Here is a 27,255-nt window from a genome sequence, read left to right as displayed (position 1 = left end):
AATAATCCCTAATGCCACCTCCTTAAAGTTGCATACGTTTGTCCTCTGAGTTACATATTCAAGATACATAGGAGGGAAGATCCAACAGAGAATTTTGTGAATAAGTTGCCAATACCATACTCTCCATTGCTTCCAAATCAAGAGTGGACCAAAAACAATTTCATGGCCAAAAACCAATCCCAATTCGACACTAATAAAATTCCAATTAATTGTTCAAGCTAATATTCCACATTCTTGTTGTGGCAGCACCCCTGACTCTTCCTCGTCTATTTTTTCAGTCAAAGGAGGTCCATATAGCTTGGCATTACCTTCAAATGAAAAAGCTGAAAATGACTAAATTTGGGTACCTGTTGGGATCTTTCCCACCAAATGATTGAAGGAGAGACACTACTAAAAAAAGGGCTTTTTACGACGGTTAATAAGTGTATTTAACGACGGTTTTCAACCGTCGTTGTTTAAAACGTCGTTAAAACAAAATTAATTTTTACGACGGTTATTATAATAACCGTCTTTGAATGTACGAATATTTCAAAGACGGTTATTAGCTAATAACCGTCTTTGTATGCTGTGTCAGCATGTACATTCAAAGACAGTTATTTCGTAATAACCGTCTTTGAATATGAAAACCAGAAAACTTTCAAAGACGGTTATTATGAAATAACCATCTTTAATTGTTAAAAAGAAGAAACTTTTAAAGACAGTTATTTCATAATAATCATCTTTAAATGTCAAAAGTATAGACTTTTAAAGACGGTTATTTCATAGTAACCGTCTTTGAATGCCAAAGTGAAAACCTTTCAAAGACGGTTATTTTGTAATAACCGTCTTAGAAAGGACATCAAAAGTAACAAATTATCAGACATTAAAATTGATATCTAGGTACTAAAATTGATATCCAACTTAATACGTACTAAAATTATCAGACATTAAAATACAATTATGGATTTGATGACAAGTCATAATTTAAAAACTTCATGCATAAAATAATACAAGAAAAAACATACATATTTAAGATGCTACTTTGATAAATGCTACCAGCCTACAAGTTTTTTTTTTGTTTCCCCTACGGATTTCTCATGCTAATTGGTATTTCAGTCACTATGACAAGAAGTTTCCTTAATATTAATAATCAATAAAGAGTATACACTATTCATTTTAATAAAAGAACAACATAACATTGATTGGTAAAAAAGTATAGAAAGAACATACATATCAATACCAATTAAAACAAGATTTTAATAGATATAAACAGTTAGTGTAAAAAAATTTACACTGTTAATAGATATGAACAGTCTTCAGCAACTCTGCGAGGGACATAGAACCCCCCGTGAGTGTTGGTATATGAGGCTGTAAGAGTTTTGCAAAACATGTGAGGGGTTGACTTTGTAGGTGTTGTTTCATTTCCCTCTTCATCTGTTCCCAATTCAATTCCTCAAGCTCTTTTCCCTCTAAATACTACAAACAATGCTCAAAGTAATAAGAAATTGTCATCCTTCTAAAAGAAAAACCAAAATTAACCAAAGATGCACCAAAATTAAAGTACAAGAATAATCTTGAAAGTTTTGGGATAGTTGAATATAGGGGTACTATCCCACTAACCCAGTAAAAAATGAACATATATGGAATTAATTATTTAATTGAGTCAAATTCGTTATCATATATGTAGAAAAATATGTTCTAACAAATCATTTGGCTGATACAAATCATTTTTTTCTCCAAGAAAAATATAGAAATTATTTAAAGAACCATTGTGTATTACCCACTTTTAATTTTGATGCCAATCAAATTTAATTGAGACTTATGAGTTAAATTGTTATCATATATGTAGCTTATCTCACTTGGTTGGAGTTATGTACCATATTCGATAGTCAAAATCAAACATATAACAAGTTTTAACTTAGATTTCTCTATAAAAAAATAAAAAAAAACTTAGATCAAAGAAAATGCATGCCCTATATAAATGCACACTCAGTCTACAATTTTGTTCTCTCAAAAGTGAAATCTCATTTCTTTCCTAATATTTTTTTTACAGTTTTACACTTTTAAGAAAATAGTTTCTGCAGCTTTCAAAAAAGAAAAAAAAAAGTTTTCGCGTACAGTTGAGTTGTTGAGTTCAATTTTTTAATATTTATTAATTATTCAATAACTTTTTCTTATGTTTCACAATGCTTTAAAAACAAATACTATTTGTTACAAAAATAAAATAAAAGATATTATAAAAATGTTTAAAAAATTCAAAGTTCTCTACGTACATGAAACAATATGAAGTATCACTCATGAAACACATGAAACAACTAATTATATTATTCTCACACCTTAATCTTATACAGCGTATAAAGTTTTTGACTGGATAGTTAATTTAAGCTTGATAATTAGTGAACTATGATTAGTTAACCATATTCATCCTTTAATTAATCCTATATTCTTGTTTGAATTAGCTCATCAAGTAAATATATGATAATTAATAATTAGCTTAGTCCCTAACCAAGAATAAAATAAATTAATTAATATTCTTGTTGTCAAATTGAAAGCTACATATATGTTCGTTAGCATGTTATTTAATTGAGTCAAATAAGAATTATTTAATTGAGTCAAATTCATTAACATGTTTGATTTTGGCAGGTAATGATGCTCTCCAAAACTGATAAGCTACATATATGATTTGACTACATAAGTCTCAATTAAATTTAATTGGCATCCGTTAGTTCAGCCAATCACTTCTTTTTCCAATGTCATTATTTAATGGCATAATAGGAGCAACTACCCAACTTACGTGTCAATGACATTATTAAAGCAGAACTAGAATACTGTGGTTATTCAGTAATCAGAACTAGAACCCAAAGTTAACTCCCATAAGTAAAGCAAACTTCAGTTGACAATTTTTGACTCAAAGTTAACTCCCTATAAAATGTCACTATTTCATGATTTGTTTTATTTATATTGTAACTAAGAACTCTTATCTTAGATTAATTGAAATATTATTTTCCAACAATTATTTAAATATTATTACCTTACCTAACTAAAATGTTTTTTATTTCTCCCATTTATTGTATTTTAAAAACTATATTTTACCATATACTTTAATAAATTATATTTCTATAATTGACAACAATAATTAAAAAATTAATTATAAATAATTCCTACTATAAATTTAAAATATTCATGAATAATATTTACTGGTGTATGACACGAATCAATTAGAGTTATTAACTAGTGATATAAAATTATTATCATTAGTTGTGAAAAATAATTAACTCATTTGAATCTATCAAATATATCTATCTATGTAAAGGAAGTTTGAATTTGTATGAATGGGGTAAGTATAAGAATTAAGTTATTTAATAAGGATAAATTCCATAAATTATCAAAGTAAAGTTTTAATTTTAATTAAAAAATAGTATAAAAAATTATCTAATTTTTGTTCATTAATTACTATAAAAAAGCTCAAGTATAATATTTTTAAAATGTAATTTTATATATCTAGAAATTTATTTATCTGCGCGTGACTAATTACATTGCTTGACTCATAGTATCACACGATGGAAATTACATTAACATTCGATGAATTATTATGAATGGTTGCAAATACTTAAAACTTATTTGCAAATAAGTAGTATTCTTAGTGCTATTCTTCAATCAAATTTAACTTTAAAGTTCTAGCTATTATAATTATTAAGGATGCTATAGTGCCGCAGAATGCCACTAGAGTGAAGTGCAACACCATGGCAGTGCATATAGCGGCCAGGGAAATTAGCAAGTCTGGATAGTACTTAAAAGAATCACAAGCAATCACATAAAAAATTAAAAATATCATTAAAAGTCATTGATTTTATGATTGACAGCTCATCTGGGGTGCTAAAAATGGAAACATAATCATCTACTAGGAGGAACAGAGAACCTTTCATCAACCATCATAATATTGATGTAAAAAGGGAGCATACCTCCCAAAGCCACACTGATTGGGTCATTATGCCCACCACCAAAAGTTTCCAAGGCACTTGCAAATGTAATATCTCCATCATAGGCCTCCCAAGTCCTTCACTGGAAAGTACAAAAGTGAAAGCAAATAAAGCCTATAAAGCAAATAAAGCACAAATACTCTAAAAAATAAAAAAGAGAGCATAAAAAAGGACTAACAAGAATTCTAATTAAAAAATTTAAAAAATCCTGATCAATAATAAAAGAGAAATTCAATTAAAACTAGATAAAACATTGAAATAATTTTGTAATTAAGTATTTTTAACTAATGTTGGCTCTAATCAGATTTAATTTTTTTGTCTTTAAATAAATAATAAATCATCAGCTATATATGCAAATCAATTGATATACAAATACGAATACTCCACATCTTAACCAATAGTCCTAATTTCAAGTCATTTTATTTTATCTTTCCTGTTACAACTTGAAATGTTAAATAAATAAATAAAAAGACATGTATTATTTTTTATTTTTTATTTTATTTTTTCTTGACTTTTGTTATTAGAAATTCAAGACAAGTATAAAAATATTAATTTTTAAAGTATTAGAATTAAACTAAAAGTTTAAATAAATAAATAAAAACCTGACAAGCAATTGTAGGTGCAATAATTATTTTGATTGTAAAAATTCAAGCATTCTTATAGAAAGAACAAAGATACCTGATTTATAAATTTATTATTTTTATTTTTTATCTATAAATTTTAAAAATAAATATCAAAATATTTATTATAATAATTTGCATAGATTAATTAATTGAGTTAGATGTATCGGTCTTAAATTACTAATACGTAAGCTTTAACAGTGAATTGCTTATAAAATCCCTTAAAAAATTTAACTGATGAAGTACTGAACCTTGGGTCTATTTGACTAATTTTAATCCCTCCACCCCTGGTCCACTCACAAAATAATTTTCCCTTTGATTTTACCGGGTCAACTTTAATAAATCTTCAATTTATTAACTTTTAAAGGAAACCATGGGAATTTATATTCTAGTGAGCTTTGGTTACAAACAATTTAAAAATATGAAAATAGATGTGTTAGACTATCAGCTATGACAGACTCATGTAATTTCTAGAGCATATGATATATATATATATATATATATATATATATATATATATATATATATATAAAATGCACAAATCACATCTACAGGCGGGTTTTCTTTCTTTATTTTTCATACAATTTGCAATAATTTGAAGTGAGTTTGCATTCAAACTCAGTAAGGCTCAAGGACTTTTCATTGCTCAGTAAAATTACATACATAAACATTAAAATTAAAATGGAAATTACAAAATGGCAAGTGCATGGGAAGAACAATTACTAAATTGGCAATTAACTGACACTAAATTAAATGTGCATTTGAAAGGGGAAATTAAAGGCCATAGCCACTGATCAGGCCAGCCTGAGATCCACTAGACTAACCGCTTTTATTAGGCGCTCAATTGGCTGCTTAGTAACAATTGACTCGATTCCAATTTAAAATCACCGCAAAAGCATCACAAAAAGAAAAGGACTAAATTTTGGAAAAGCTTAACAGTTAACACTTTCAATATATAAATCTTATTGGAAAGATGAGATCCCCATTTGGCCATCTGTCAGGTAGCCTAGATAAGAAACACTTAGCAATCAATCCAAATGGACTTCTATCAGGCACCACTCATAACAGAATTAAAAGAAGCATCTGTGCAACCAAAACATGTGAATATACAACAGTGAGCCAAAGCCAAAAGGCAACAAGTTCCTACACATGAAGATGTAAAATGAAGACAATGGCAAAACTCATACTTTAGTCAATTGAAATACTACTTAACACAACCAATTTTCTCTAAACCCGGATAATAGAGTGGTTTCAAACTCTATGTAAGAGGAGCAACAATGCCATTTGTGGGCACTTGTCAGTTGTCACTTATACTTTATTTGCACATCTTATGTTCACAAAAGTATGAAGAATCAAAAAACAAATAAGTCCCTTATTCAGAACATGCAGCAATGAGTTCCTTATTCAGAATTAAACCAGCCAAGAAAATTAATCTCCCAAAGCACTTATGTCCTTTCGTCATTACAAATTATAAACAAAAAAAAAAAAAACAGAACAAAGAAACGACCCAACAAATATCTTCATGATTTACATATTCTTAGCAATTCAATCCATTTACAAAAACAAATGGCAGACAAGACTGCAATTTCAGTCAAGGATTAAATTAAACTGTAGATTGCTTGGTCTAGGAGACTCTAAGACCACATCAATGACTAACTCAAATAATAAGGCTCATAAACTAAAACTCATTAGTGGTTTTATATCTATCATATAGGAAGCAATAAGCATTTTCGAAGCTTTTAAAGCAATTAGCTGATTATTTTACCACCAGCAAGCAATCTTATAATAACTAAAAATGAATTTGCACTTTCAAAATTTTGTGGACAGGCTATTCAAACCCACATTAGTGCACAGAAGAATGCAAGCATAGAAGAATGCAATCTTATAATAACTAAAAATGAATTTGCACTTTCACTAATGATCCAGGCACATAGTATCTATTAAACACAAAATCAACTTTTTTTAAAAAATACATAGCAAAAGAAGAAGAAAAATCCCTTCAACAAAGAACTGAGAAATTGAAGTGTCCCAAACAAATTTGAGGGAAAAAATTTAATGCGTCTACAACATAATATCCATTTAACACAAAATCAATATTCTTTTCAAAATAAACCTAATCAGCAAAACAAAACAAAAATCATAGCAACCAAAACAGAGAAATAGAAGTATCCAAAACGAAATTGAGAGGGTAAGATATTAAAGCGTGTTAATTTACCTCCGAATAACTCCGAAAACACGAAATTCGTCTTCGAGATCTCTCTCGGTGACTCCTGAATCCAAGTTACCAACATACACACGAGACATCTTTTCAGAAGAACCTGAAAATTAAGCAAAATAATTAAATTTAAACGGTGAATTTCCAAAGGGGAAACGAAAATCGGGGAAAGATGTTTTTAGGGTTCGAAGAAAGATTTCAAAAGATTGGGGAAATTGAAAAGGAGGGGGGGACTTTAGGTTTTGGAGCGGAGAAGAAACAGTTACACAAAGAAAAACTTAAAAATTGAATGAAAAGGAAGAAACAGAAAGAAAAACCTAAAGAATTGAAGAAAGAGAGAGAGAGAGAGAAATCTAACCCTAAGTAAAAGTGTAAAGGGGGGAAATAGAGAGAGAGGTTACCACTTCATGGTCTTCTCCACTCTGTGTCGCGCGGCCTCAACGGGCTTATGCTCTGACAACACCACAACAACAAAAGAAATTGACGGCCCCCTGCGTCCTTCCCTGGCAACACCACGACGACACAGTGAGGGTTCTTCTCTGGGGTGTGGTTGTTGTGTTTCTTGGTTTTCTTTCTCCGAAAAGAACTTCAATCTTCCTCGCCGTCCTTCTCTACAGTTCTCCTCAGGAGCATTCCATTTCTCGAAGCTTTTTAGCTTTAGGTTCACTTGTGAAATGAAAGAGAAAGTAAATAAAATAATTAAAAAAGACCTTTGGGATCAAAGACGGTTTTATCGTTTTTATAAAACCGCCTTGATAACGTTAACATCAAAGGCGGTTTTATAAAAACCATCGTTAACACGTAATATAATTGATTTTCATTACAAAAATGTCACTGTATTATGTACTACATTGGTTTTTTTATAACCGATGTAGATACCGCGCGACGTGAAAAGGCAGTTTTTTAGTAGTGAGGTTTAAATATGAAAGGAATGACAAACTTGTAAGTTGAATTGGAATTTCACCACTCAAAGAGTTCTGTGAAAGGTCTAAGGACTCCAATTGTTTCAAGTTATTTATCGATGATGGGATTTCACCAGACAGATCATTGTTTGACAAGTTGAAGATATGGAGAATTTTGAGATCCATTAAATCATCTGGTATAGGTCCTTCAAAATGGTTGGACGACGACAAATCAATGGATGTGAAAATTGTTAAAATTTTAACCAACTCCATCTCTTGACCTTTGTTGATAACTGTCACACTCGCACTATCTTGATAATATACATTTGTGTATAGTAAATATTTCTTCTCTATGAACTTTGGTCCAGCTTCATCTTTGTTATGTGTTACATTTCTTTTCCAAGTTCCGAAAAATTTTCCTGGCAGTTTGCCGCTAAAATTGTTGAAAGCAATGTCCACAATTTGAAGCATTTCCCAAGAATTATTTGTTGTTCCGCAAAACCAGTATTCGAAGTATGGATATTTCCTTCAAAAAGCATGGAAACTCACCAATGATTTGATTTGATGCAAGGTCCAAAACCTCTAACTTCAAGCAATGGGCAAAAGATTTTGGAATTGGCCCATGTAATAGATTTCAACGAAGATTTAAAGTCCAAAAATTACAGGAAACTGGAGATCAGGAATAGGTCCCCAGAGATTATTGTTCTTCAAATTTAATACCTCAAGAGTTCCAGTCATCATCACTAAACATGAGGGAATTGTTCCAGAAATGTTATTTATGAAAAGGTCAAGCACTTGAAGATGTGAAGCACTGCAAAGAGAATCAGGGATACTACCATACAAAGTATTATTCGAAAGAGAGAAATTGTGTGCCAAACAGGTAGTTACCAATATCTCGTGGGATAAAAGAGCTAAATTTGTTGCTTGAGTAATCCAAAAAACAAGCTTCTTTAGGAATTGCAGGTATTGGCCCTTGAAGTTTATTGTGATGAAGGTCTAGGGAAAAGACGCTGAAAGAATCTCTCAAAGGTTCCTCCAACTCTGTCAACAAATTGTGAGAAATATTAAAATAATCATATGTTGTTTTCCATATCTAATTGGGCAGTATTCCTCGAAATTGGTTATTTGAATTATCTAGACTTACTATTCTGGACTGGTATCTCAAGAAATCAGGGAATGTTTTCAAGTTACAAGATGCCAAACCTAGTTTAATAATACTGGTAAAGGAAGATGGGTCAATATTTGTAATAGTCACATTCAATGATAAGTTATTGTATGAAAGGTCTACTTCAACTACTTTTAAGAGTATTAACTGTCCCAATATACCAACATGAGAATTTTCAGCATGTTTTGTCCACTCTCACGTTTTTTGAAAAACTTTCCAGAAGGTTATTCATCTCATGACTACTTCAAGCCAAATATGCTTAATTTTAGATTTCTTATTTGATAGGCTACCGAAAAGTAGATACATTTTGTTGGGATAAGAAGTATCGATTAATTCCTTTAAGTTATCTTCAAATGTATAGTCTCATACCTACACATCCTTTGGATCCCTCTCATTCTAGTGTGATTCGTCTAAGGTGTTACATGTTCACCAGCTTCCACCTAGTTCGTCCCCGAACCACACCATATTGGGAGAAAGGCTTGCTCTGATACCATTTGTAACATCCTTGATTGTCGATTTCTCATGGGCTTACACTCTACGATACTTCACACAATGACACTTCACTTAACATCTCGTTGATCAAAATCCTCCATTGGTAGTCCTTTCCAAGACCTCGACAATATGTTTGGACTACTTTCAGGAGCAACAACTCTCCCTACAAACCAACACGAGAATTTTCAGTGTGTTTTGTCCTCACTCACACACTTTTCAGGAAAATTCTCAAAAAGTAGTTCATTTCATAACTACTCTAAGCAAAAGACGCTTACGTGTAGAGTTCTTATATAATAGGCTACCGAAAAGTAGATGCATCTTGTTAGTATAGGTAATATCAATTAATTCCTTTAAGTTATCCTCAATTGTATATTCTCATACCTATATCATCTTAAGATCCCTCTCATTTTGATGTAATTCGTTTAGGGTACTACAATTTACAATTTATATATATATATATATATATATATATATATATATAAATTTTGAGTCTCAAAGAAAAAGAAAACCTATTGTGCTAAAATTCAATTGAAGGGAAAACTAAAACATTGTGAGATTGAAAAGAACAAGGCACATAACTTTTTAAATTTGGATTCTAACCACGGATGTTAATTGTTTTTAAGGTTAATGTAATGGTTAATATTATTTATTCTTTTTTTTCTTTTAAAATCTATTTTCATTTGAAGCATTCCATATATATATATATATATATATATATATATATATATATATATATATATATATATATATAACCATTAAAATATGATAGAACATATTTTCGAAGTTCTTATTCATAAGCCTTGCAATATTTTTGGTATGCATTAAAACCAGAAAACTATTGAATTAGGAAAAGAAAACATGAAAGATGATTGTATAATTATTTCACTTACTTGCACATTCTTTGATAATCACTAATGCCACCACCTTAGAGTTTCGTACGTTTGTCCACTTTGAGTTACATATTCAAGATACATTTGAGGGAAGATTCAACAGAGAATTTGTGAATAAGTTGCCAATACCATACTCACCATTGTTCCAAATCAAGAGTAGTGTGCAAAAACAATTCCATGGCCAAAAATCATTCCTAATTCGACAGTGATTAAATTCCAATCAATTGTACAAGTTAACCTTGCACATTCTTGTTGTGGCATTACCCTTAACTCTTTCCCATCATTTTTTTTCCAGTCAATGCTGTATAGCCTGTCGTTACCTTCAAATGAAGAAGATGGAAATGACTGAATTTAGGTACCTGTAGGAATCTTTCCCACCAAATGATTGAAGGAGAGGTTTAAATAAGAAAGGAATGACAAACTTGCAAGTTGCATAGTAATTTCTCCACTCAAAGAGTTTTGTGAAAGGTCTAAGGACTCAAGTTCTTTTAGGTTAACTATCGATGATGAAATTTCACCAGACAAAGCATTGTTTGACGAGTTGAGGACACAAATTGTTTTGAAATTCATTAAATCTTTTGGTATAGGTCCTTCAAAATGGTTGGATGAGAAATCAATAGATGTGAAAATTGTCAAAACTTTAACCAACTCCATTTGTAGACCTATGCTAGTAACTATCAGACTATCTTGATAATAAAAATCTGTGGGAAAATAACAAATTTTCATTATGAACTTTGATCCAGCTTCATCTTCATTGTGCGTTACATTTCTTTTCCAAGTTGTGAAATATATTGGCCCCTGAAGTTTATTTTGATGAAGGTCAAGGACGGACAAGTTGGTAATATTTTGCAAATGCTCCTCTAAATCAGTCAACAAATTGTGAGAAATATTAAGCGTATCAAGATCATGTAAATTTCATATCCAGTTTGGCACTATTCCTTGGATATGGTTATCTGAAAGATCTAGTAATTGAATAATGAGGACAGGTTTCTCAAAAATCCAGGGAATGTTTTCAAGTTGCAAGATGCCTAGTATAGCTCATAAATATTCATGGGAATGGAAGATAGGTAAACATTTGTAACATTCACATTGACTGATAAGTTGTTGTATGAAAGATTTAGTGTATTTAAATTTCTAAGATCTTCAAAAAGCTTATTCAACTGCACTGACCCAATAGTGAGCTGGTTTTAAGAAAGCATGAGGACCAAGAGTTTACTGAGTTGTAAGACAAATGTTGGAAAATGTCCTGATATATTATTGCTACTTAAATCAAAGTGGCCTAACATAGAACAAGACACATTTATGTATTCATGAAGTTGACTGAACTAATTTTCTGAAAGTCAAAGCTCTTGTAGTGATGGGAGTGTAAAAAGGGATGAAGGAATGCTCCCACTACAAGAATTATCACTTGCTTGTAATGAGATGATGGAATTTTACCATTTAAAAAATTACCAGAAAGGTCTAAAGCGTCAAGGGTTTTGGGCATGCTAAATGATGTCATTGAACCGGTGACTTGTTATGTGACAAATACAGGTAATTGAGTTTTGTTAGGTTTGACAGTGAATTTGGAATTGTCCCATTAAATCCACAATAAGAGAAATCCAAATCAGATAAGTGTCTCAATTTACCAACATGATGTCTTTGGAATTGTTGAAGTGAGGTTGTTCTTAAATTGGAGCAGCAAAGACTTCTGATCATCAAGACATTACCCAGAAACCACAAGCAAGTGGTTACAAAGGCACAACCAATACAATGGCATCACCACAAGAGTTGAAACAAGCTGAATTTTCATCCTAGATGATTTGTATGCGTGACAACTGTGATTACAAGTTTAATTATTCTTTTCAAAAACTGAAATAAAAATGGTAGCTCAAGAAACGTAAAATTAAAAACTCACGACTTTTACGGAAAAGTCTTCACTCAAAGCTGGTTGCTTTCACCACATTGGCACTCGGCAGCAGCTGGAGGAATGTCCAAGTTTCACTTCTGACGAATCTAAATTGGACTATTAACAGTTGGAATGGGATAGATAAATATAAAGAAACGGAAAGAGAGAGAGTGAATGTAAACAATAGGCTCTTGCATCATAATGCATCATAATGGTATAATGTTTTAAAAAAATTACCATTTTAAAAAAGTTATAAAAATGAATAAATCTTGCTTTGAGTATGATTTCACTATGAAAAAATTATGTTTCAAAAAATACGATTTTGTTTTTCAAAAATTTGTTACATTGAAATTATATATGTATTTATTATTAAAAGTTGAAATCTTAAGTTAAAATACAATCTCAACATGTTTTTTAAATTATTTTAGAAATTATATTTTAACATACAATTTTAGTTCTTAGAGAATTTTTTTAAAATAAATGAAAAGTGAAATCATACTTTGAGATATGATTTCTTTGTGTATATCAAAGTACGATTTATAATTTACTCATTTTTATAATTTTTTTTAAATATCCATTATAATATTTTTTTTAAAATCGATCTATCCATTTTCATAATTATCCCTAAACAATACGAAGGTTGTAATCTTTGCACTTTTGACAAGTATTCCTATGCTTTTTCCAAGAGTAATTCACACGTCCAAATGAAAAATTAAGAGGGGACAGCTAGTGAGTGGAAAATAAATTAAAAATTTTGCCGTGGGAATGGGATAGAAAAGACCTCACAAGTCGTTTGACTAATGAATATGGATCTCTTAAGATAAATGTTAATGTAATTGGGTCTTTTGGTTATTAGTTAAGAAATTTAAAAAAATTTATTGAGATGCACAAAGTTGTATTGTCGATGATTTTTTATACATTTTCTTATTATCTTCATAATAATTTTTTAAAAAAATTTCTTAACCAAATATCCTAAAGATAATAATGCAAGACTCTTCTTTTAATCTTCACCTATTGCCCTCGATCTTTACAGGTTACAAAAAGGACTCTTGCTCTCCTTACAAAGAAATTAAGCCAGACATTGTGAATACTTTTCCAAAATCAGATTTATAGATTTTTCATTTTGGGAAAGGGATAGAAAAGACCTCACAAGTCTTAGAATTTATTAAGGCTGATTGTTTTGTAGGTTCAGAGACTTCTCAGAGACTATTGCCCTCCTTATCCTTACAAGTTCCGGAATCTTCAAAGACGTGCCCTTTGACTGGTTATGTGATTTCCACAGCATATGAGAAATAAAAATGATGATATGATAAGAGATTAAGAGTCTGTGTGAGATGGATGCAGCAAAGCTAGCTAGATAGAAAGGGGAGAAACAAAAATGGTAATTGGTAAAGCATCATTTTAATTTTTAAAAGTGGTTAGCGCAATTATATTAGTTCACATTTCCCACAATAACAATAATTTTCTTTTGTCCCATATGTGTGTATTAAGAGAGAGAATTAAAATGGAAGAATAAATTACACGTCCAAAGTCTAAACCAAGTCATGAGCATCTGAAGTTATAGACTAGTCAAGAGGTTTAGCTTGTTTTTCCAAAGTGGAAGTTTTTATACAACCACATGAAGTATATTCCAACTTCATTTTCACGGGGATTTATTACTTAATCTAGTGACTAGTGGAAAGCTAAGATTTCTAGCTTCATCAACATAGCAAACAGGTTGAAAGGAATTGACTTTTTCATTTGAGTCATAAGTTTTTGTTGAGAGTGATCTACAAGCATTTGGTATCACATTGCCTTTGTAAGCCCTACAAATATAGGTTACAAAATTTTGGTAGTCCTGCAACCAAAGGAAAAGGAAAAAGAGGTTAGCCACAATTCACTTGGGTTGAAGAATCTTTCACATCAATCACAAACCTCTTGGAGTGCTTGGTTGTTTACAACCACCCATGGAACAAATCTATGAGGAGGATTAAGCTGAGCAGTTTCCTTTGCATATTTTTGGTCAATCTGTTTGTAAGACATAAAAAGAGTTAACATATAATTTGGTCCCTAAAATTTACATTCTCGGTTGTTTTAGTCCATGAATGTTTTTGTTTATAGAAATTAGTCTTTTGAAGATGCAATTGCTTACAAATTAAGAGTGATTTATATGCACTGTGAATGCAAAAAGAGAAATATAGCAATATTTAACAGGAATTAACTCTGTTACTACAAATTAATAGAATGATGTGATAAAGTAATCAATTTTTGTTGAATGTCTGTGTAAAAATGCTTCACGCCAATAATATATATAAAGTAAACTCTTTAAAATTTACAACTTTGGTTGGATAAAGTCGTTAGTAAATCCACACTTCTAGAAATAATTTGTATAAAACGTGCACTTTCAATCAAGAACCAGATAAACACAAATTTTATTTTTAATTAGTAACTAAATTCTATATGGATCATATTAAAATTAGCCTCAAAGTGCCTAAGCAAGAAAAGAAAATGGTAAAAGGCCATTGGTGTGTATATAGATGTTGATAGAATTATAGAAATTAAGAAGTAATAACAAGATAAAGTGAACTAACAGCTTTTCCATTTCCACTTGTGTAACAATCAATAGGTGATGTTCCCAACCCAGTCATTTGGAAGCAGTTAACCCATTGGTTGTGTCTCCCCTCTAAGGTGAGATTCTCCAAGCACCGTACATATCTGAAATGTTGTACCTGCATCGAGATTGTATATTAATGCATTAGACTTGAATTTGCATATAGAGCATGCATCTATTTTTTGTATTCAGTTGAAAAGGAAAATGTTGAGCATTATGTCCTTCACACTATGGCTAGCAGTGACTAATTAACATGTCCTAGAACAATGATATCCTTCCTTTTGTCTATTGAATCCATGACATTAATACAAAATATCTATCAGTGACGTGATAACTAATTCCAGCCAAAAAATTTGGTTAATCATCTTAGTAGAATCTTTCTTTCAATCTACATTTTATTTATCCTCAAGATTTAAATTTATGGTCTTACTTAAAAAATTCAACCAAAGTATCATTCGAATTAATGACTTGTTAGTTTGACAACCATAAATTTAAATGCACAATTAGCTAGCTGTTAAAATTAAACTATTAAGAAATATCCAGATTGTCTGTGTATTAATAATCAAAAGATTTGCTTCGTAGAACAACAGTAAGTACTAAGAAAATTAAAATTGTAATGTAGGAAGTCTACCACGTCTGGATAGATTGTAATAGCGCAGGCCTCGATCGTGTTTAGAAAGCATTCATCATCTCCATGCTGCAATAATAAAAAAAGACAAAAAATAAGAGCATACACATGCATATTTCATATTGGTACTAAAGAACAAGATTTTGTCCTTTTTTTTTTTTTTTACTTTGTATGCAAGGATTTGCCCATTGGGGAAAGAGAATTCTACATTTTTTTTAATAAAACATAAAATAAAATAGAGGGGAAAGTTAAATTAAAAAAATGCAAATATGTAGTTCAGGAACACTCATATATGAAATCGAGAGAGTGAATGAAATCGCATGCAATTGAAGGGAGCTAAATAAAAGTAGAGACCAAAAGAATTTCTCATCTTGTATATTGTTATAAAATATATATTTTAGATTGAGTTTAATGGTTATACATATTACATTAATCATATGATAGTTTGTGATGGAATATAAAACTATTTTATTTATTTATTCACTATTCTGTATATTATAAATTATTGAAAAAAAAACCAAATAAACAAAATGATAAGCAAGTCCAAATTGATTAAGCCCAAGGGCCTTGAATAAAATTTGTATGACTAATGGACATTTGAATCCTGCACCTCCCACTTTGAATATTGTACCTCCAAAGGAAGCGGAATGGATAAAAATGTCCCATCCTTTTTCTCTTGTCTTCTTTCTCGTAACGCGTATGGACCCTCCACCCCACACTACATCACCCTCTCACCCTCTGCGCCGTCACCCTCTACCCTCCTCCAACAACCTCTAGTAACACGATCACATACCATCACATTGCACACCTCCATCATGTCACATCTAGAAAGATAATTGTAAATCTGAAACTTCTTGTGCCGGCGGCTATTTCATAAAAGTTTTTTTTTCTATTCTGAAATAGATATTCTAGAATTCATATACACTTTTGAACAATTATTCTGAAATATTAAAAAATTGTTTTTAAAAAAACAGATTTTTTTTATTCCAAAATACATATACATTTTCAAGACAACTATTTCGGAATAGAAAAAGTTTTATTTTAAAATAGTTATTCTAAAATAACTTTGTATCACCCTATTTTTGAAAGTTAATTTTTATTTTTTGGAATAATTTTAAAATACTTATTTCTATTCTAAAACAATCATTCTAACATAAAAGTTCCTCATAAAAGAGTTATATTTGTCGACACACAAAATAGGAGATACATAATACAAGTTGAAAGGTGTAGGATCCAAATCCCCTAACAGTGAAGATATTGTAGTTGCATAACTTAAGTTTGTCTAGCCCTAAGAAAAAAGTAAATAACAGAGATATCATAAAAGAGACCCATATTTTTTGGTAAAAAAAAGCAGTTGCACATCACAACTTTTTTCCTCAGAACCTTAAATATTGATTAATTTGATGGGTGTTGTTGAAGAATTCAATTCTGACAACGGATCAATTAGACATCTACAGGGACAAGAATTTATTAGGGTGACAGCACCCTTAAATGGGCATGTGTTACTTACTGATCCCAGAAAATGACCCATAACTGTTACAAGTTTATTTTAACATTATTACTTCTAGTTCTGGTTTCAGGTTTGTCCTGGAACCCATTTTATTTATGAATAAAGAAGCTCTTACGGAAAGAGTTTAAATGAATAGTTCACAGTTAAAAGACTAGTTCCTCTCCAAAAAGAAAGAAAAAAAGTTAAAAGACTAGTAAAAATCAATACAAGCACATTGAAGTAAGATCAAATAGGGATTCCATGTAGTAGAAAGAACTAGAATTTCTTATAATACGTCGAACCAATATTTAAATTTATACATACAGATGTGTCCATATTTAATACATGTCTTAAACATAATTGGCTCTAAAAAATATATTTGTAAGAGAGAAAAAACCTGTTGTAAAGTAACAGTAAATTAAGAATAAAATTTGGCTACAACTCCTTAGGTAATATTCTATCAAAATTAGAGTTTCTATTTAATAATCCACGTCATAAAAGTTTACATTAATAGTAATTGTAAATCATCAAAATACAAACTTTGAGAAATAACAACAAAACACATGAAGATGAGACCTTACCTGACAAACAACAGTTCCATCAGGTGCAATCCAAGCATTGCCCCAAGGGACCAATCTGAGGTTAACAATGGAGATGAGACCCGTTTGGAAGAGCCTCACAAGATGGTTCACTATGAAATCAGCACAATAGGGACATAAACTTTCATAATAGAGTGACACGGTTACCTTTTCATTTGGAGCACCTGAAGAAGAAGGTGCCACCAAGAGCAAGAGCAAGAGCAAGAGTGGAAGGAGAAGGAAGCAACAGAAGAAGAATGAACGAGGAGGAAAAGAATGAAGAAAAGGAGGCATTTTCATCTTTGTGCTTTGGAAATGGTAGAGAAGAATCAAAGAGTTTGATTACTAGTTGTGTGATTCATAGGCTGTTGAAGGAAGGTATCTTCTTCCCTCTCATTGTCTCAACTTGCTCCTGCAAAGTGCCAATGTCACTTTTGATCTTTTGAAGTGAAAATTGTGAAACAATTCTCATTTTACATTCTAATTTTACTACTTTTATCACATGACATTTCTATATTGTTACTTTATAGTTATTTCTATTTTACTTTTTTTCCCCTTTTTATCTTGTCTTTTTGTCTTGCCCCTTTCCAACTCACAAAATGTAGATCTCATGCATGAATGTGATAATTCATTTTTCATTATTAAATGCTTAGAGCAATACATCAACAATGGTCAAATCAATAATAAAAAAAAAACAGTTACAAATTTATTTTTATATACATTAAACATTTTTTATAAATCAAAAGGAGCAGTGCTATATAGCACGAGAGATTTAATTTAACACACGAAATGTACCTACCAACTCTAAAATGGATGGTTGTTATTTTTTTAAGTAATTATTAATTAGTAATTAAAAAATCTAAAAAATAATTTCTGTAATGAAATACACGTTCGTGCTAACTGCACGAAAACAGTTTTCGTGCAAATTAGCATTTCCGATAACTTAATTGGGAGGGTTGACAGATTAAGTTTTATTTATTTATTTTAATTTACAAGACTTAATTAAAGCAAATATTTTATATAAAAACATGATTATTGTTGTACTCAAATTAATGTAGGTACAAAAATTTAATTATTCTGCTCAAAGATTATTAAAGAACATTTAAAATAAATTTATATTCTAATAATTAACTCATTTCCATCAATCTCTTTCATGAACTTTTGCAACTGGATATATTTATCACTTTTTCATTCTTTCTTCCTTGCTTTCACTTTTGCAGTTGTTTGTCTTTTACATTTTCTTTTTCTATTCTTTGTTGGCGTGCATCAAAGAATTACTTTTCTTGAATTAATTAATTACGATTTTGATATTTTTACCAAAAGAGGTGATGGATTTTTTTTATATTTAGTTTAATTATTTTTAGGTCCTATTTTACTAAATTTTCAATTAGATGTCTAACCTTTTTTTTAAAATTGGTTCCATGAACTTTTATTTGTTTTTTTCTAGTTGGGTTCTCTCAACTAATTACCATTATGAAAAACTACCCCCAAAAACCTAATTAGAGAGTGAGTTAATTATGAGACATTTATGGATTTAACTTTTATGGGTCAAATTAATCCAAATATTCATTCAAAAATCTCTCACAATTGTTTGATTATGTATAAAAACTCTTATAATTGACTTAATTGTATTTATAACACACTCCAAAAATATCATATCATTGCCTACACCTAATTAAGTGTATGTGTTTAATTTTTTATAATGACGATTAGGCACAAGAACTCAATTGAAAATAAAAATAAAATTAAAAATTTAGGAACCCAATTATAAAATAAGTTGGGAGACCTAGTTGAAAATCTAAGAAAAATATGAAGACTCAAAAAGATTAATTTAACCTTTTTATTTTTTTATGCATTTAAGGTATTTTTTAACAATCAATTGGAGACACATCTGTTTTTGATAAACCGGAGATACATACATTGAGATTATTGAAATTAATTTCATCATTTCTAACAATAAGATGCATGTTCTATATCCATAACTAAAAATCAAAATCGGGTTAATGTTATAAATTAAGAAATTTCATTAAGATAGAGGATGAATGATACCCACCCTTACATCATCTAAAACTATAAGACTGCCAAAAAAAAACTACATGACAGTCTATCAAATCCCCTAACCAGCATTATCCTCTATTTAAGTAAGGAACCGCCTCTAACATACACATAAGCTAGTATGTATACCCAAAACACCCCTTGTTGTGCACAACTATTAATAGCAACCAAAAACAGAATAGCTAGTCCACGTCCCACCTACCAAAAAAAACTTCCTGCATTTAACAAAATTCAGAACTTCATGTCTTCAAACATAAGCCAGGATTAGACTGCCATAGCTTGAAGGAGTAATTGAAGGGAGATAGATATATTGCCGAACTATCAAATATACCTCCTTTATGAGATTAAGAATATCATAATATATGTGTACTAATTTGGGTAAAATCTACCCAACATGAGTTTTTATTATTATTATTATTATACATAAATAAAAATTAATATAATGCCACAAATTTCATGAAATTATTTTATCAAATTAATTCATAATGAGTCATACAATTTTGATACACATAGTTGGGTAGTATTAAAGAAAATGGTAAAAGAAAAAGAAAAAAGAAATAGGAAAATAGAAAAATATTGAATTCTCTCTTCAACGTAGTTGAACAGGAAAATAGAAAAAGAGAAAATAATTATTTGTGTTAAAATATAAAAATGCATCTAGAATTAAAAGGAGCACATGGCCATATAAAGAAGCTTCGAGAGTATTATGTTTGGAACTGGGAGAAGGGAGAATCTCTCCCCTTTTTACATTAGGGGAGAAAAAGAAATTTTAAGTCCAATTAACAACCTTTTTTTTCTTTGGTTTTTGGTTTTTGCTCGACTACAAACACAGTTTCACTCATTTTCTTTAAAGTTACTTTAAACAAATTCTCACGTGGCAACCAAAGGTTTAGTGCTAAAATTCTGTAAGGTTCTCTACTTCTTTCAAGCAGAATAAATCACCGTACCAAAATACTTACATATATAAAATATATATTAACAAGTTTCAAAAATTAAAAACTAAATAGTCACATCCATCAAAACTATCTTACAAATTAACACGATAATAGATATAAATCTCAAATTATCTAAACACTAAATCATACCATAAATAAATAACATTCATAATTTCAACAACTCACACACCATCAAGTTCACAAAAGAAAATACAAAATCACCATGTTGTAATTCAAACGCAAACATATGGATTGAAAGATCCAACAATCATAGATAAAGCAAAAAGGAGAAGTAAATAACAAAATCTACTAAGCAATATTAAGAACCCAATCTCTTTTTGGCTCATCTGATAATGCCAAAAATATCTCTCTCCACGTAGCATCTTCTTTCAATAATTTTAGAGCCTTTGTAAAAGAAGCCCCATCAATTAATGCCTTGAAGTCCTTGAAGGATCACTACACAAGTCAATGTGGACTACTTTTCTTGCATATTATTTTCTCCAACTACTTCCCTAATAGTATTAGCAGCTAAAACTGTGACCTGACTTGTACTCATCTTCATAATTTCAAGCTGCTTCTTTTGCATTTCTCCAGAATTTGTCAAAGCATTAGTAAATGTCATTTGAGCATTTTCCTTTGTTTTCCTTTTCTTGCTATCCTTACTCACATTTGCTTTCCTTTTTTATTGATGACTTGATTCCTCCTCATCAAAATCATTGTCTCTTTCATTATCTTCATCTTCATGACTGATTGAAGGGCTTTTAGTAGAAGGATGTTGTGCACCAAAGCAATTGTACGGCAAAAAATTATTCCTAATTTCTGGTAATGCAAACATCCTTTCTTTTTATACTGCTTTGCAAACTTATACTTCTGCAAAAAGAAGTAATTTATTTTGTTACTCTTTTTTTAAAAATAATATGCTAACATACAAAAGTAATTCAATATTAAATTCAAACGTTCCTGACATAGTTTCTTCCACTGATCGTCTGTGCAAATAAGTTGTCCAGTGGATATGTTGTATTCAATATTAAGCCTAATAATTTTATATACTTAAAAGCCAAATAAAGTGAAAGTGTAGGCAAACCCCCAAAAGTAGCTGCAGCCTTAAAACAGTACATAAATGACTTCTACCTGTGAGATGACATTGTAGTCCTGACACAAAGTAGAGAAAATGGCTTCTATGTGTAAGATGTCATAGTAGTACTAACAAAGAACAGGTTCTTGAATGATTAAAAAAATGATATACAACAAAATGCAAACCAAAAGCTTTTAAGCCTAATATTAACTTTATATAATTACCAAGGACAGTACATAGACTATTTCTATTTGTGACTAGTCCTGGTAATGGCTTCTATTTGTGGGATGACATTGTAGTCCTAACATAGAGCAAGGTTCTTGAATGATAAAAAATTCAACACAATACTAGTCAAAATCTTTTAAGACTAATGTTAGACTTCTGGTTTAGAGGACTAAAGCATCCTAAGAAGAAGAAGAGAAATAGGAAAAGCATTGATTCTGACTTATTACATTGTTCTTCTATTTATAATGCTATGAGAGTAACCGAATTTGTCATTTTGTGCTAGCATAATCCTAACGGAATTTGGGATCAAAGACGCTAATGGCAGACAATTAAGGAAGGCGGATACTACTGCCAACTCAGCATATTCCATTCTCAGACAAAATCTCTCAGGTACGTTGGTACTGTAGTGTTCCTCTTGGGCCTGTTTCTTGTTGCTGCTTGCACCCCCTGATTGCTATCATCCCCTTCCGCTTTCGAAAACACCTTATCCTCAAGGTGATAGTCAGAACGCAGCTGCTCCCAATCCTCCCAAGAGGTGTCATCAAGAAACAACCCATCCCATTGGACTAGCACTTCCCATTTGGAGGCAGTTGAATCAGAAGAGTGTCGAGTATCCAAAATGGCTAAACTAGCAATAAGGGGCTGATTAGCTACGACGGTAGAGGGTAATGGTAACTGAGGGTCCCCACCCGGAGTGCCATGAAAAGGCTTAAGCAATGAGCAATGAAAAACAGGGTGTATGCATGCTCCTTCCAGTAATAGCAGCTTGTAAGCCATCGGGCCAATACGCTCCACGATTTGGAATGGGCCATAGAACCGCTTAGCCAATTTCGAATATCCGCCTCTCACCCCCGTGACTATGGACTGGCGATAAGGTCAGAGTTTGACCATGACCCAATCCCCTCTGTTAAACATGGCATCCCGGCGTTTGGAATCAGCGATCAGCTTCATCTTGTCCTAAGCCTTGAGAAGTTTCTTTCTGAATTCTGTGAAGGTCGGAGTCCTCTGACTGAGCAAATCGTCAACCGCATCTATTTTGGAGGTGCCAACAATATACTCCGGAAAATTGAAAGGCTTCTGACCAAAAGTAATCTCATAGGGAGTGGTGCCGGACTACGCATTCCAGGACGTATTGTCTTACCATTCAACCCAGGGAAGGAACTTACCCCATGTCGATGGCTTCTTATGAACAAACGCACAAAGACATTGTTCAGGGATGAGATTTAAAACCTCAATTTGTCTATCACTTTGGGGGTCATATGTAGAACTCATCCTCAAGTGAGTACCACTTAAGCGAAATAACTCTTGCCAAAATTGACTAAGGAATAGCGGGTCTCTATCAGACACTAGGCTCCGAGGCATACCATGAAGTTTGTTGATGATATTGAGGAACAAAAGTGCGATCAAAAGGGCGATGTGAGTTATGGGTAACATGCCTAGGTGAAATCCTTTGGAAAAGCAATCCACGACCACAAGAATGGTTGTGTTACTGTGAAATGGTGGCAAGCCAGTGATGAAATCAAGCGAGAGGTCCTTCCATGGACAGTGAAGGACCTGTAATGGGCAGAGCAAGCCAGAAACCTTCTTTGTTTCATATTTGGTGTGTTGGCAATCCACACACGCAGCAACGAAATGTTCCACGTCCTTTCGAAGACCTAGCCAGGAAAAATTTTCAGTCAAGAGTGCCACCGTTTTAGCAACACCCATGTGACTGCTAGAGGGTGTTAAGTGGTACTCAACTAGTAATGTGGGAATGAATTGGAACCCTTAGGGTAACCAAATACGCCCCCCTTTCATGATTAAGTCTTAGGAAACAGAGTTATCAGCATAAGCTTCAGGTTTGGCAAGAATATCACTACGAAGCTGAATGAAAATAGAGTTTCATAAGAGGTGCTTCTTAAGCTCGTCTAAAAATGTTAAGCACGGAACCGCCAAAACCAGGAAGGTGGACGGTGTTGGGTTTGGTGTTCTAGAAAGCGCATCTGCGACTATATTGGTGCTGTCGGAGCGATATTTAATACAATAATCCTAGCCCATTAAGCGGGCCAAGTACATTTATTGCTCTGGGGTCTGTATCACCTGAGTGAGCAATTCCTTAAGGCTACAGTGGTCTGTCAATATAGTGAAGCGGGGCCCAACAAATACTGTCGCCACTTCTTTATGGCGGCGGTTATGGCAAACAATTCACAAACATACGTTGAGGCTCGAAGAAGCATGGAGTTGAATGATTTACTGAAGAAGGCAATGGGGTGCCCATTTTGCAACAGGGTAGCTCCCATTCCAATGTTGGAGGTGTCCGTTTCAACCGTAAAGGGAAGCTCAAAGTCGGGTAGAGACAATACCGAAGTTGAAGTTAACTCCTCCTTCAATTGACAAAAGGCATTGTGGGCTTTAGGGGACCATTGAAACGAGTCAAGTGTTGTTGCCTTAATGAGGGGTGCTACAATCAAAGCATACCCGCGAATGAATCAGCGGTAGAAGCCCGCCAGACCCAAGAAACTGTGGAGGGCTCTGGTTGATTGTGGAATTGGCCAATGCTAAATAGCCTAAATTTTGGAGGACATTGGTTCTACGCCCTTGGACAAAACTATGTGGCACAAATATTCAACTTGAGCTTGGGCAAATGAGCACTTCACGAATTTGAAAATAAATTTTCCTTCTAAAAGAATCTGGAATGCTTTGTCCGAATGGCTCAAGTGGTCCTCAAAAGTCCGACTATAAATGAGTATATAGTCAAAGAAGACGATGATGAACCTACGGAGGTAAGGTCTGAAAATGGTGTTCATAGTATCCTGGAATAACGAAGGTGCATTGCATAGCCCAAAGGGCATCACTCAAAATTTGAAGTGACCATGGTGAGTGCGAAAAGCTGTCTTGCAGATATCCTTCTGATGGTAGCCTTGAAAGAGGTCCAATTTAGAGAACCAACTTGAGCCACCCAATTCATCCAGGAGTTCGTCAATAGTTGGTATAGGAAAACGATCCTTGATCGTTATGGCATTTAGGGCGCGATAATCCATGTACAAGCACCAAGACCCATCATTCTTCTTCACTAAGAGGACATGGGACGAGAACGGACTGATGTTGGGTCGTATAATTTCTTTTTGGAGCATGGAAGCGACCTGAGCCTCAATTTCCTACTTCTGATAGTGGGGATATCAATATGGTCTAACATTAACAGGTTTAGAATGGGGGTTTAGGTGTATGTGGTGGTCAGTAGGTCGGGAAGGAGGCAATGAGTGAGGTTCGTGGAAAAGTGCACTGAATTTATGGAAGAGGTGTTGAACTTCTAGTGGTAACTGGTGACTGGGAATTTGGTTCGAAGGGAACACGGTAGGGGTTATCGAGATATGGAAGTAAGCACTCGCACCCTGTTTCCGTATTAAACGACGAAGCTGAGGCGGGGTATGGAGATCAGGAGCAAGATCAGTGTCCCCTTGGAACTCGACGAGGTGTCCCTCATGAAAGAATTGCATGCTTAAAGCATTATAGTCTGTGAGTATGGGGCCAAGGGTCTTGAGCCATTGAACACCGATGACCACATTGGCACCACAAATGGGCAGTACGTGGAGGTCCACCAGAAATGAAATATTCTAGATGTCAATGGAAACAGCTTCACAGAGATGATGGCATTGGAGGTGTTGGTCGTTACCAACCATGACCCGTAGTGGAGCTACAGTTCAAGTGGCCTAATTGTTGCACCAATGGCTCCTGGATGAAATTATGGGTACTACCCCCATCCACTAAGATCACCACCTGGTGATTGGCAACATGGCCCAACAAATGCAGGGTCTCAGGCGCCAAGTGACCCAAGAGAGAATGGAGACTTATTTAGGCCAAAACCGTGTTATTAATATCAAGTGGGTCGAGTGGTTGGTCCATTTCCACAGGGTCTTCTAGGATTACCTCCTCTTCATCTGCAATGAGGAGAAACACGAGAGAGGCACACTTATGCCCGCGATGGAACCGCTTATCGCAGTTAAAGCATAAGCCTCATTCGCGACGTGATGCCACTTCCTCTAGCGACAGGAATTTAAGAGGCACGGACGCAAAAAGTTTTTTTTTTTGGGGGGGGGGGCTGGTAATAGTGGAGGCAAAAGAGAAGAAGGGGGCCTTGCTGACGGCAACGAGGGAGTGGAGGACTATTGACCATGACCCAGGGAGCATCTGTCAAGAAGCTTCTCTTCCTGAAGTCGGGCTAACCTCGTCGCTTGAAATAGCGGAGGAATTCCAATAATGTGGTTCGCTAGGTCTTCAAACTCCGAAAGGTAATTATTGATTGTGGTTCGCTGGGTGAGTTTGAAGAGAGCATCGATGGGATCGTCATACTAGGACGGTGCGAAACGCGTCTATAGAGCTTGGAGGAAAATTGGCCAGGAAGTGAACTGACCATTACCAATCATCCACTGGAACCAAGCCAGGGCGCGCTCCTCCATGTAGAAAGAGGCGATGGTCAAGCGCTCATGCTTCGGAGTGGCGTGGTACTCGAAGAATTGGTTGATCTTAAAGATCCAACCAAGGGGATCTGTGCCATCAAAACGTGGGATATCCAGTTTCAATGGTTGAGGGGGAGGGAAGTGGCTAGAGATGGAGTGGCAGTAGAAGATGAAGGTGAAGGGAAGGAGGCTTCGGGTGGAGCGAGTTTATGGATTTATTCGCCAAGCTTCAAGGTCATGGTGTGTAAGGTTTCACTCAACGATAACTGGTGGGTATTGAGTTTAGCAATGGCGTCCTCCAAACTGTCTAAAGAAACCTTCGACCTGGTGGATTCCACCATTGAAGAACAACGAGAGCACCAAATTTGTTAGACTTCTGGTTTAGAGGACCAAAACCTCCTAAGAAGAAGAAGAGAAATAGGAAAAACTCAAGTAATTTTCATTGATTCTGCCTTATTGCATTGTTCTTCTATTTATAATGCTATGAGAGTAACTGAATTTGTCATTTTGCGCTAGCATAATCCTAATGGAATTTGGGATCAAAGACGCTAATGGAAGACAAGCTAAGGAAGACGGATACTGCTGCCAACTCAGCATATTCCATTCTCAGACAAAATCTCTCAAGTATATGTTGGACAAGTGGCCTCAAAAATTTTAAGAAGATGGGAGTTGAATTAAGATTTCGTAAACTATTCCTAATTGAAATTTTTCCCTTACTTAGATATTCCCTAGATTCAATTATTTCTTTAATTGTAAGTTACTCGAATAACAAATAAGGAAAAGTAAACTTAAAGAAATATAAACACAATAGAAAGTAAAAAAGATTAAAAAAAGAGAGAATGCAAAACCGAATTTATACTGGTTCAGCCACAACTCGTACCTTCGTCCAGTCCTCAAGCAAATTCCACTTGATCGTTTTCACTAACCTTGTAAAAACCCTTTACAAGCAATGAACCACAAAGGACTTCCCTCCTTTGTGTTCAGTGTTTACACCAAGAAACAAATTCCACTTCTTGCAATGAACCCCAAAGGATCTTCCTCCTTTGTGTTCAGTGATTACACCAAGAGGCAATCCCACCTCTTGCAATGAACCCCAAAGGACGTTACTCCTTT

General features: G+C 33.2%; 1 protein-coding gene, 1 long non-coding RNA gene and 1 pseudogene across 2 annotated transcripts; all 3 read right to left on the bottom strand.

Moving 5' to 3' along the window:
- Positions 1 to 8: 8 nt before the first annotated feature.
- LOC114404893 lies at positions 9 to 11,941 on the bottom strand (annotated as a pseudogene).
- LOC114405393 lies at positions 3,902 to 7,454 on the bottom strand. The gene is made up of 3 exons (XR_003665192.1): positions 7,196 to 7,454; positions 6,795 to 6,897; positions 3,902 to 4,041 (listed from the first exon to the last, which is right to left on the bottom strand). It is a non-coding gene; the product is annotated as an uncharacterized LOC114405393 (long non-coding RNA).
- Positions 11,942 to 13,581: 1,640 nt separating the features above from the next.
- Positions 13,582 to 17,891, bottom strand: LOC114406087 (gamma-interferon-responsive lysosomal thiol protein-like). The gene is made up of 5 exons (XM_028368665.1): positions 17,420 to 17,891; positions 15,353 to 15,418; positions 14,702 to 14,839; positions 14,046 to 14,138; positions 13,582 to 13,968 (listed from the first exon to the last, which is right to left on the bottom strand). The coding sequence occupies exons 1-5, from the start codon at positions 17,714 to 17,716 to the stop codon at positions 13,774 to 13,776; spliced, it is 789 nt and encodes a 262-aa protein (XP_028224466.1). The 5' UTR covers positions 17,717 to 17,891; the 3' UTR covers positions 13,582 to 13,773.
- Positions 17,892 to 27,255: the final 9,364 nt, after the last annotated feature.

Source organism: Glycine soja, chromosome 3 (assembly GCF_004193775.1).
Source record: "Glycine soja cultivar W05 chromosome 3, ASM419377v2, whole genome shotgun sequence".
Lineage (NCBI taxonomy): Eukaryota > Viridiplantae > Streptophyta > Magnoliopsida > Fabales > Fabaceae > Glycine > Glycine soja.
This window is presented reverse-complemented; position numbering and strand designations above follow the sequence as displayed.

Coding starts and splice junctions, on each gene's coding strand:
- LOC114406087 (XM_028368665.1), bottom strand. CDS start 17,716: ATGAAAATGCCTCCTTTTCTTCATTCTTTTCCTCCTCGTTCATTCTTC. Junction 14,840..15,352: donor TTACAATCTATCCAGACGTG/GTAGACTTCCTA, acceptor ATCTCGATGCAG/GTACAACATTTCAGATATGT. Junction 14,139..14,701: donor CAAGTGGAAATGGAAAAGCT/GTTAGTTCACTT, acceptor TCTTACAAACAG/ATTGACCAAAAATATGCAAA.